Consider the following 11,951-nt stretch of genomic DNA (forward strand, 5'->3'; position numbering starts at 1 on the left):
CACTGAATGTTTCTGATGAGTCATGTATCACGAGGTTCATTTTATATCATACTGTCTTCATAGGTACTTGGTGTTTAAATGTCATATCTTTTTTGCTGATCTTCATCCGTTATTATTAAATCGGTTAGATGCAATTTATCATTAATTTGTCTGTTATTTAAATGTGTTGAATGTGTGTATTTTTCCTATGTATCCTAGGTTGGTCTTGTGACTGTCTGCAGGAATGGGGGGCCTTCATTCGCTTGGCTTTTCCCAGCATGCTCATGCTATGTGTGGAGTGGTGGACATATGAAATTGGTGGATTCCTGGCAGGTTTGCGATATGTCATTGCTTCTATGCAATTAAGTTTGGTTTGAGTCATGAATATATTGGTGATCTTGGTGTATTTTATTGTTGTAGGGCTCATCAGTGAGACTGAGCTGGGAGCCCAATCCGTTGTGTATGAGCTGGCCACTATTGCATATATGGTGGGTGTACAAAGGTTTGTTTAACCTGTTACAAAAACAAAACTGTACACTTGCACTGGTTTCAGTTTCTCAGACCCATCAGCACCAGCTGTTTACTGGTAATTGGGTCAAGATATTAGCATTACGATCATATGAAAGATAAACAGAAATTGGAACCTGTTGACGAAACTGTGGAACTAAGAAGTGCTACATTTCTGTTATCCACATTCACTACTTACATTACTTAAAGTATTGTTTCTCATTAGTAAATAAAATTATGTTGTCCTCTGCATGGATGGTGAAAACAAATATATGGATTGGTGACAGCAACCAGATCATACATTGTAACTTAATACACCAGCCTTCTGTTTTTCTAAAACAACTCAGTGTAATATATATATATTAGGGGTGGGCATAGATTAATTTTTTTAATCTAGATTAATCTAGATTAAATCTTGGAATTAATCTAGATTAATCTAGATTAAAATGGCTAATTTGAATTCTGCTGAAGGCATTCAGAATATGTGTGCTACCCAAATAATGACTAAAAGTACGTCTTCGAGAACGGGCCAGGTGGCGCATTAGACCAGGCGCTCATCTCCTGTTTCCAAAATGCATCACAAACTGCTTGACAATTGCATTTACAACATAATTACCTATACAAACTTGTGTAACCAAGTACTTCTGCGCAAAAGGCTGCACAACGTGCGCATTGCCGTTAAATACACAGACGCGCACGGGCATGGATTTCTGCGTGCATAGTCTTCCATTAAACTGCGTTGCTTTTAGAAGCGTCAATTCAGTTGTTGCATATAGTTTAATGTCTTTATTTCGGGATTATCAAAGTAAATTATAACTCACGTGCCCCAGTAAAAAGGGTTTAGCAACGCACCTGCCCTGAAGCGGCTTCATAGCTGCATCCATGTTTGCACGTCTCATTTGATGTGGTAATTTCACAGAAGTTGAAGACTCGTTCTCGCCCCCTACAGTGCAATTCGACTAGGTATACGTCATCCACGCTAAAATATCAAGGTGAAAGTCATCATACCTTGCGTAGTTTAGACCCAGCTCCCAACCCAACTTTGAGAATAGATTAACGGCGATATAATACTACTAATATATATATATATATATTATAAAATTATGTTGTCCTCTGCATGGATGGTGAAAACAAATATATGGATTGGTGACAGCAACCAGATCATACATTGTAACTTAATACACCAGCCTTCTGTTTTTCTAAAACAACTCATAATATAATATAACTCATAATATAATATCTATATTCAATTTAATAAATACGTAATAAGGGTTAGATCCTGACTGTTGTAATGTTGCATATTTGTATGAATAGCACTCACAAGAATGCAGCTGTACTGTATAACCTGTACCACTCTATTGAAGATGCACATTTTACCACATGAGAAAGAGGGTTGTGTAAGGTTAAACTGACAAAAATCATTGCTGTTGAAATAGAAGAAAGTAGAAGAACCATTAAAAAATGTTTCAGCAGCAAGTTCTGGATCTGAAGTTCTGGAGTATCTGTTATAAATGATATCCTTTGGTTAAAGTACAGATTGTCTTGAACATAAGTCATTGTTCTTCTTTTGTCATTCAGTTTCTTATTATCCTCACCTTTCAGTTTCCACTGGGATTTGCAGTGGCAGCCAGTGTGAGGGTGGGAAATGCACTTGGAGCTGGAAACACAGAACAAGCCAAGCTGTCTGCCAAAGTATCATTAGCCTGTGGACGTATGTGGTCTATTTATCAACAGCTTTGTTATAACTGATACTTAAGATGCCTAATTACCTGCATAGTGTGTTTTATTTTTTTCTAGTACTTGTTTCTTGTGTGGTTGCAACTTTAATTGGAAGTTCCAAAGATATTATTGGATACATCTTTACCACAGAAGAGTAAGTGCTTACAGAAATCTACTGTTCAGATTGCATTATGCTAAAAAGCAATATAACATTTTACACTGGATATTGAGTATAGTCCAAGAATTGTATATACAAGACCAAGAAGGTTCACTTCTATTAATATGAATTGGAGAAATGGTAGCATGCAGTATGTCAGCTTGTGTAAAGAAGTCCCATCTTCTGAATACAAGACCATAATAAATATTATTTTTGTATAATTGTACTGTGGCCACTAAACATTAGGCCTAATATCTGGTTTGTGTACTAAATGTCTCTCTATAGGGAGATAGTGCACAGAGTAGCAGAGGTCATGATCATGTATGGGTTCTTTCATCTATTTGATGCCATTGCGGTAAGATTACATTTGTCCAGGGTCATTTATAACCAAAATTTGCACTAGGAAAAAAGTCTTGTTTTCCAGTAATAATATCTGAACATCTGTAAATATGCATTTACTTTGTGAAGCAAAATTGCATAAAATATTAAAAACTCTAGACAATATATTATAGAATTCAGTTTATTACACCAGTGGTATATTGCTTTTTTCTTGTTTTAAACATAAATCATAAACATGTGTAGTAATATTCTGATGTCTTTAATGTACGTTAAAGTTTTATTTCAGGTATTCACTTTAGATGTTGTCTGATAATGTTTTTGTTTGATTTTATTTGTTTTGTTTATCTGTAGGGCATTACAGGTGGCATTGTCAGAGGTGCTGGAAAGCAGCTGCTTGGTGCTCTTTGTAACATTGTGGGGTATTATTTTGTGGGATTCCCAACTGGAGTGTCTCTAATGTTTGCTCTCAGCATGGGCATAATCGGTAAGTGACACATTTAAGCCTGGGAAGCAACTTGATAACAGAGATTAATGTGGTGAAATTAAAACATTCTCAGTGGCTTTGCTTAAACTTAACAAACCTCTGTTTTACTATCTATGTGTGTCTGGGCTTCCACACCGAATAACTTAACTCTAGTCTAAAAATGCACATTATGTGTCATTAGCAAATAGATATCACGTTGCAGAGATAAGAAAACCCAGCTACCACTTGAGCACATATTATTATTTAAAGTTATTTGATAATTGTCACTGACATAGCCCTTTATCTTCTTTCTTGGATAAGTGAAAACCTGCTAGCAGTGATAAATGAATGACAAGACCGTGACTCCGACACTGTATGCAGCTGAAATTAACACATTTAGCATAGCTAATGAAAACATTGCCTTTGGAAATAAATGAACATGTCATTGGCTAAATATGATGACCCCAGTTGATTGTGTGTACAAGCATGAATTCTTGTTTCATTTTAACATGTTCTCATATCTACCTATCAGTCTGTGCATTCATACAAATGTATGTGTATTTACACATTTTGGGGGGTACAATGATGTATAAAAAAAGCATACAGCAATTAATGGGTTAAATTCTAAAACATGACGAGGCACACACAAAATAGACACAGTATTATTGCATTTTTTTAAACAATAAATCCCCTTAAAATACAAATATAAATTTAAAGTATTATTTAACTAAAATATAGTGTATTCATTTGGTTTCACTAAAGGTGTTTGGTCATTTTTGACTGCCTAGGAGTACCAGTGTGATTCGAAAGTTAGGAGCACTAGTGGGTTAAACTCACGCTGAATTCGTCCACTAATCTTTTCTCATCTCTTTTCTTGATTCTTAGGTCTATGGATTGGGTTTTTTGGATGTGTTTTCCTGCAATCTTTGTTCTTTATCATCCTCATTTACAAACTGGACTGGAAAAAAGCAACTCAAGAGGTACATCTTGTTTCTTCAACCACATCTATATTCTGTTTACATAGATGATGACTTGAGTCTTTATATTTTTATTTTCAGGCCTTGATCAGAGCAGGTGTACAAGCCCCTAATATCAGAGATGAATCTTACGCTATGGAAAATAAGGGCTGCACAGAAGGTACTTTCTCTCTGCGGTGTATATCAAATGAACAAAATGGACTTTCTCTGTTTCACCGATAATGTTGTCCTTTGTCTGTCCTCGTACAGAAGTATCACAGGAATCCCGTCACACTAAAGAAAGCCAGGCAGATGCAAACAAAGACCTGGAAGGGATCAGTGAAGGAGAAGGAGGAATAACAGACACTGCCACAAAGATCACTGTTGGTGCGGTTTTGACGACCAAACAGCTGGTTGTCCGCCGAGGACTTGCGGTTTTCTTCATGCTGCTTATACTAGCTGGAGGGATTGTGTTAAATGAGGTGCTTACTGGGTTTCTCAGATGAGCATAATAAATACAGAGCTTTATCTGCAATGCAGTTTTTTTTTTAGAAAATCTACCACTGACTGGGCCACCTAAGCAAAGTTAAGAGTATTTGACATTTTTAGAATTTTAGATAATTATTTTTTATTTTATTTTTCTATTTATTTTTTAATTCAAAGCAGCATTTTTGCGTTCTCTGATATCAGTTGTGTTACAGTAATTATATCATGGACTTGCACTGTGAAAGTAAAATGTTTGGAAGTGGTGTTATTTTGAATTTCAAGATAATATGTAATTGTTACTTGACAAGTATTTTTTACTTATTCTCAGTATTGGGTTTGTTGGTCAAGCAAGATCATTTTTACCCAAAAATTTCTGTGAATGTATTAGTTACCAAAATTTTCATGTTCTTGTCAAAGATTTTAGGACATCTAAGGGACAGTACTTTGGATTTGCAGATTCTCTAAGAGAAAATTAAAAACATAGAGCGTGATTTGTGCAGATTATGTGCAGATATTTAAAGTGCGGTCACATTAGCGAAATTTCAGTGGAATGTTACTTGGAAAACAGTCCATTGTCTATTGTAAAGAGAGTAGCAGTGTGTGAGCACGACTCTCACAGAAGTCACTTTCAAACCAAGCAGCTTCTTGTTGGTTGACGAAGGAAAATATTAAATTAGAGCAACTAATTTCACTCTTACACAAAATTCCCAAATGCATGGATTCCTGTTGACATAGACTAGACTAGACTAGATTTTTACCTCAAAAAATTGCAGAACAATGATAAATGTGAGAGCAATTTGACCCTATGTTTAGTTAAATTGCTTGGTGTTGACCAGCACTGAAATGAAACTGGATAATCCTTGTGTTATTGATTGGTATTGATTTAAACACTTTGATGCAATGAAATAAATCTTCTCAACTTCTTACAAACAGATTGCTGAAAAATCACACACAAAGTGTATGGCATTTGATGCTATAACCGACTTTTGAAGGTGAACTACAGGCATTAAGGCATTGAATTGTAATATGTTGAAAGTGTAAAAATAAGGGGCATATGCATTGTTTGGTAACAGATGGAGAGTCTTGACCACCAAATAGCTGGATGTCTGTCGATCACTTGCACCTTTCTTAATAATGCTTATAGCAGCCTGAGGAATTAAATGAGCTACTTAATTTCTTGAATGAGCATAATAATTAATTATTCATTCATTGTGTCAAAATATTTTTTCAGACCAAAGATGTTAGGACCTGTAATATGTTGTTTTAGACAATGGCATACAAAGAAATCTGATCAAATAATCTTTGGATAGCTGATGTACAGTACTTAAAGGGGTAGTTCACCCGAAAATGAAAATTGTGTATTTACTCACCGTCAAGGTGAAGATATTTTGAAGAATGTTGTAACCTGTTGATGGTACTTGAGAGTGAGTAAATGATGACATCATTTTCATTTTTGTGTCAACTATCCCTTTAATTATTCCAAATGATTGTTACTGTAAATGCAAAATGTGTACTGCAAAACAAATAAAAATAAATAAATAAATAATAAGTATGATTAGGCATCAGTTTCTCTTCAGCGCACACTTTTTCAATAAATGCATTTATGTAAACACAACTCTTAAATTGACTTGACTTGTACAATAGTGAATGATTCACAACAGATAGGTACATTATCTACCAGCAGGAGCTGATGAGCTGAATATAGCCACTGCTATATAGGAATAGTTCACCCAAAATTACTCACCCTCATGTTGCAAACCCGAAAGACTTTTGTCCATGTTCAGAACACAAGATATTTTTGATGAAATCCAAGAGCTCTCTGACCCTCCATAGACAGCAAGGGTCCTTCCACATTTAAGCTCCAGAAACGTTTTACTGTGGTACTCCCTGTAATGGTGGAGGACTCTCTCAGGAGAGAAGAATTTGTTGAATAAATTTGTTATTTTTGGTTTCTTTGTGCACAAAAAGTATTCTCGTAGCTTCATAAAAGGTCTTGCAGGTTTGGAGTTACATGAGGGTGAGTTTTAATGATTTTTCATTTTTGAGTGGACTATCCCTTTAAGGCCATTTGGACCACCATCAGTGGATTCAATGGATTAGACTTGTTTGTTAAGGGATAACCACTAAATGGCCTATGATCCTGAAATGTTTAGACTTCAATGTGCAAGTGTTCCCCTCTCACTTTTCCACCTTTTGTCCTGTCTTATCACAGCTTTCACTGTCAAAATAAAGACTTACATAATGAATTAGACTTTAACCTACAGTATTTATCGATTTACTTAATTTTTTACTTATTTTTATTTATTTTTTTACTTGTCAGTGTAGTCCCAGACACTAGCTCAGGAGTAATATGTAAATTTCTGATTAAATTTCTGATATTTAAATTTCTGATTAAATAGTAGTCGGACTCTTTAAATGATTTGATAATGATTCTGATGAGTCAGATTTGATAAGCATACACAGATATTATTTTAAAATCTGTAGATAAAGTGCACTCAGATATTTTTTTAATAACATAAAGAATTAAGTAAGTAAAAAGTAAGTAAATAAATACATACATACATTTATACATATAACACAAGGGAAACTAACCAGCTGTTTGCCTGTTAATGTGTCAAGATATTAGAGGGATACTTTCAATAAAACTTGATCTGAGCACACAGGGACTTTTGTTTATGTAATAACTTTGTGAACTTAAGCAGGCAGGACTAAACTTACTACCAAACAGTTTTTTGAGATCCACTCAGACGTCTCCCTGCAATGGACCTTTAGCACAATATCTTTCATGCAGATGTAGTACTATAACCTTTTTTGTTGGAATAAAAGGCTTCAGAAATAACAAAAATGGACAGTATTAACAGAGTAACAGAGTAAATGGGTTCTCAACACAGGAGAAAAGTGATCAAGTTCAACTTAAAGTTCAGCACAGGTTGTTTGTGAAGACTTTCAAAAGAAACTCCAGAGTTTGTTACTGGTGAATTATGAAGAAGAAATTGTAGAGCAGGTGAAACTAGCTGGACCAGTGGTAAGTATGACCAATTTACTAAGGCTCTATGATGTTAAACTTTGATTATATACAATCAATACAACCACATTTTCAGATGATTTTTCTTTCACTGTTAACTGACAATTACTTTTTCCCCAAATCTTTGTTTTGTAAAGTTTGAGGTTTTTAATTGTGATTATTACTATTTTAATCAAACATTGACACTGAAATAAACTAAATAGCGTAAAGTATGGTTTAACATGAAATTATGATTATATTGTTAGCTTAATTAATCAGATACGACCATTTCATTGTTAACAAATGTTCACTATTTTACAATATTACTGTATATTTCATCAAATAAATGTAGCCTTGGTGAGCATAACATACTTCCTTCAAAACATTTTTTAATAACTTAGCAGCAGTTTAGCAAAACTAACATGAATCTGCTAAGAAAACTGTAGTCATATTTGTGGTGTGAATAGTAAATTATTTCTATGCAACTATTTAATGAAAAAAGTTAGCACTAGTTGTCAACTTTCTTGCCTTCATTATGGCTATTTAGATGTTTAAAAAAAATATTTAAAGGGCTCATCAATCTGATTTGTTCATGTGACAGTCACATGGACCTACAGTCATGCCAGTGAAGTTTCTTTAACTGTGTGTGATTACTTCTGTCACGATTTGGTAAGTGAGGACCCAAACGCAGAATGAACAGTTTGACAGTTTATTGACTGGACAGGGCAAACAAGAGGAAGGGTAGACCGTCGCACACACGGGCCTGGGAACACACGACTAGGGAAGACAGGCAGGATGTGGATGGAGAGGCAGGTGCAACCCCGAAGAGAGTCCGGGCGGCCGGGAGCAGCAACCAAGGGGAACTCAGGAGGCCGGGCAGGAACAGACAAACACACAAAAGACAAGACGACAAAGACAGGCACACAAAAGAAAAGTTTCAAAAACTAAGACGGGGAAGAGCTAGGTAAAACAATAAGGTAAACGGACTAGAAAAATCAAAACAACAACAAAAGGGAAAAAAAATAGAATTAAAACAAAAGACCAGAAGAACTAGGTAAAACAAAAAAATAAAGATATCAAAAAGACTAGAGAAATCAAAACAAAAGAATAACTAAAGTAAATAAATGAAAACTAGAATTTAAACAAAAGACCGGAAGAGCTAGGTAAAACAAAAATAAAGATTAACAAAAAGACTAGAACAGGAAAGGCAAAAAATAGGGCTCAGAAGAAAAAACTAAAACTAGACTAAAGGGGAATAAACTCTGACAGTTATCTAGAAGGGACTGAAAAATCTTAATGGTTTAAACATACAAACTCACAAAACGAACCAGCAAAGACAAGAGGGAAAGAGCACAATATAAAGGGAGGAAATGACATGAGGATCAGGTGAGTACAATTAGACAAACGAGAAGAACAGGTGACGACACTCAAACAAACGAGGACTAAACAAGAGGGCGTGGAAATGGGAAACAAGGAGGTGGGGCAACAGGAGCACATGGCAGACATAAACAAAGACACAGCCATGTGCTGACACACATTACAAACAAGGAAACATTAAACAAAGACAAGACAGAAAGGGCTGTCAGGGCAGGATCATGACAGTACCCTCCCCCTGACGGACGCCTCCAGGCGTCCATAAAGGGCAACGGCCAAGGGGGTATAAACTGGGAGGGTGGGTGGGGTGGCAGGTTGGGAAACCCAGAGTAGCCAGGGGAACTTGGAGGAAAAGGAGGGGGAAGGAAAAGTCCAGGGGGTTGGCTTGGGATAGAGAAGGGGGGAGGCCACCTTAAAGGCCCACTAGGTCCAGGAAACAGAGGGGGTGGGACGGGAGGGCCAGGAAAACCTCCAGAAGCCCCTCTAGGTCTGTGGGTTCTCTTGACTTGAGGGAGCTTGGGACTTGGCTTGAGGGTCGAATCCGGGAAGCCCTCCAGGGCTACTGGAACTGGTTTAGGGGATGAATCGGGGGACTCGGGAACGGCGGCTATCTTGGCCGGGAACTCATGAACGGCGACCATCTTGGCCGGGGATACAGGATCAACGGCCATCCTGGCCGGGAACTCAGAAACGGCGGCCTCTTTGGCCGGGGATTCGGGATTGACGGCCATCTTGGCCGGGGACTCGGGATCGGCGGCTCTCTTGGCCGGGGATACAGGATTGACGGCCATCTTGGCCGGGGATACAGGATTGACGGCCATCTTGGCCGGGGATACAGGATTGACGGCCATCTTGGCCGGGGATACAGGATCAACGGCCATCCTGGCCGGGAACTCAGGAACGGCGGCCTCTTTGGCCGGGGGCTCAGAATTGACGGCCATCTTGGCCGGGGATACAGGATTGACGGCCATCTTGGCCGGGGATACAGGATTGACGGCCATCTTGGCCGGGGACTCGGGATCGGCAGCTCTCTTGGCCGGGGATACAGGATCAACGGCCATCCTGGCCGGGAACTCAGGAACGGCGGCCTCTTTGGCCGGGGGCTCAGAATTGACGGCCATCTTGGCCGGGGATACAGGATTGACGGCCATCTTGGCCGGGGATACAGGATTGACGGCCATCTTGGCCGGGGATACAGGATTGACGGCCATCTTGGCCGGGGACTCGGGATCGGCAGCTCTCTTGGCCGGGGATACAGGATCAACGGCCATCCTGGCCGGGAACTCAGGAACGGCGGCCTCTTTGGCCGGGGGCTCAGAATTGACGGCCATCTTGGCCGGGGATACAGGATTGACGGCCATCTTGGCCGGGGATACAGGATTGATGGCCATCTTGGCCGGGGATACAGGATTGACGGCCATCTTGGCCGGGGACTCGGGATCGGCAGCTCTCTTGGCCGGGGATACAGGATCAACGGCCATCCTGGCCGGGAACTCAGGAACGGCGGCCTCTTTGGCCGGGGGCTCAGAGTTGGCGGCCATCTTGGCCGGGGACTCGGGATCGGCGGCCTTCTTGCCCGGGAACTCAGGAACGGCGGCCCCTTTGGCCGGGGGCTCAGAATTAACGGCCATCCTGGCCGGGAACTCAGGAACGGCGGCCTCTTTGGCCGGGGGCTCAGAGTTGGCGGCCATCTTGGCCGGGGACTCAGGATCGGTGGCCCTCTTGGGAGCCGACTCAGGACGTTCGGGTGAGATGTGACCTGACCCCGAAGGAACAGCTGTGACCTGACTGTGCTCAGGAGGAGAGGCTGCATCCTGACCTGCCTCGGGAAGCGTGGCAGCGTCCTGACTGGGCTCCATAGGCGTGGCAGCGTCCTGGCTGGGCTCAGGAAGCGTGGCAGTGTCCTGGCTGGGCTCTGGAAGCGTGGCAGTGTCCTGGCTGGGCTCTGGAAGCGTGGCAGTGTCCTGGCTGGGCTCAGGAAGCGTGGCAGTGTGTTTGGCCAGCTCTGGAATGACTGGAGTGGTTTTAGCTGGATCAGGATTGATAGCAATGGGCTTGACCGGTTCTGGAATGACTGGGATGGACTTGGCAGACTCCGGCATGACTTGAGGAGGCTCTGGAGACTCAGAGATTAAGGCAGTTTTCTGGGCTGCCCTCTTCCTTCTCTGCTTACACTTTGGAGCCGACACTGGAGCGGACTCAGGGGCTGGAGCAGACACTGGAGCGGACTCAGGGGCTGGAGCAGACACTGGAGCGGACTCAGGGGCTGGAGCAGACACTGGAGCGGACTCAGGGGCTGGAGCAGACACTGGAGCGGACTCAGGGGCTGGAGCAGACACTGGAGCGGACTCAGGGGCTGGAGCAGACACTGGAGCGGACTCTCTGGCAGACGCAGCAGATCGAGCCGCCCTCTTCCTACGATCCCTCCGTATTCTTGTGGGAGTCAGAAGATGATGGTGGACTTGACTCGGAGGGGAAAGAAGGGCAGGCTGGTCATTGCGAACATCCTCTTGAGGAGTATGGTTCTGCCAGTGCTGGCGGTGGTACAGATACCTTGAGAACCCCCAGAAGTCCAGAATTTGAAGGTGCTCCATCTCCCATAGTGGTAAGGGGTCGTCTAAGGTGAGGTTGAAGGTTCCCTTCAGGGCTGCATCATCATAGTCAAGACCCCTTGCCATGGACCAGAAAAACTGGGCATAAGACCGTGGATCCTGGCCCTGCTGACGAAGCGCAGACACCGCCCGCCGAAGTGCCAGTCTCTCCTCTTCAGTGGCTGGTGGCACAAACTTAATGCTCATTCTGCTGGGTCCTCGAGTGGCTGGTTCGTTCTGTCACGATTTGGTAAGTGAGGACCCAAACGCAGAATGAACAGTTTGACAGTTTATTGACTGGACAGGGCAAACAAGAGGAAGGGTAGACCGTCGCACACACGGGCCTGGGAACACACGACTAGGGAAGACAGGCAGG

General features: G+C 41.1%; 1 protein-coding gene across 1 annotated transcript in view; it reads left to right on the forward strand.

Moving 5' to 3' along the window:
- The window catches only part of LOC141292872 (multidrug and toxin extrusion protein 1-like), a 45,128-nt gene extending 38,957 nt beyond the window's left edge, over nt 1–6,171 (forward strand). The window contains exons 5-13 of the mRNA XM_073824928.1: nt 199–312; nt 400–467; nt 2,089–2,197; nt 2,284–2,359; nt 2,648–2,717; nt 3,053–3,185; nt 4,050–4,144; nt 4,223–4,301; nt 4,391–6,171. Of these exons, the coding sequence (XP_073681029.1) occupies nt 199–312; nt 400–467; nt 2,089–2,197; nt 2,284–2,359; nt 2,648–2,717; nt 3,053–3,185; nt 4,050–4,144; nt 4,223–4,301; nt 4,391–4,626 (980 nt within the window). The 3' untranslated portion in view covers nt 4,627–6,171. The remainder of the gene's footprint in view (nt 1–198; nt 313–399; nt 468–2,088; nt 2,198–2,283; nt 2,360–2,647; nt 2,718–3,052; nt 3,186–4,049; nt 4,145–4,222; nt 4,302–4,390) is intronic.
- The last annotated feature ends 5,780 nt before the right edge of the window (nt 6,172–11,951 follow it).

Source organism: Garra rufa, chromosome 19 (genome assembly GCF_049309525.1).
Source record: "Garra rufa chromosome 19, GarRuf1.0, whole genome shotgun sequence".
Taxonomy (NCBI): Eukaryota; Metazoa; Chordata; class Actinopteri; order Cypriniformes; family Cyprinidae; genus Garra; species Garra rufa.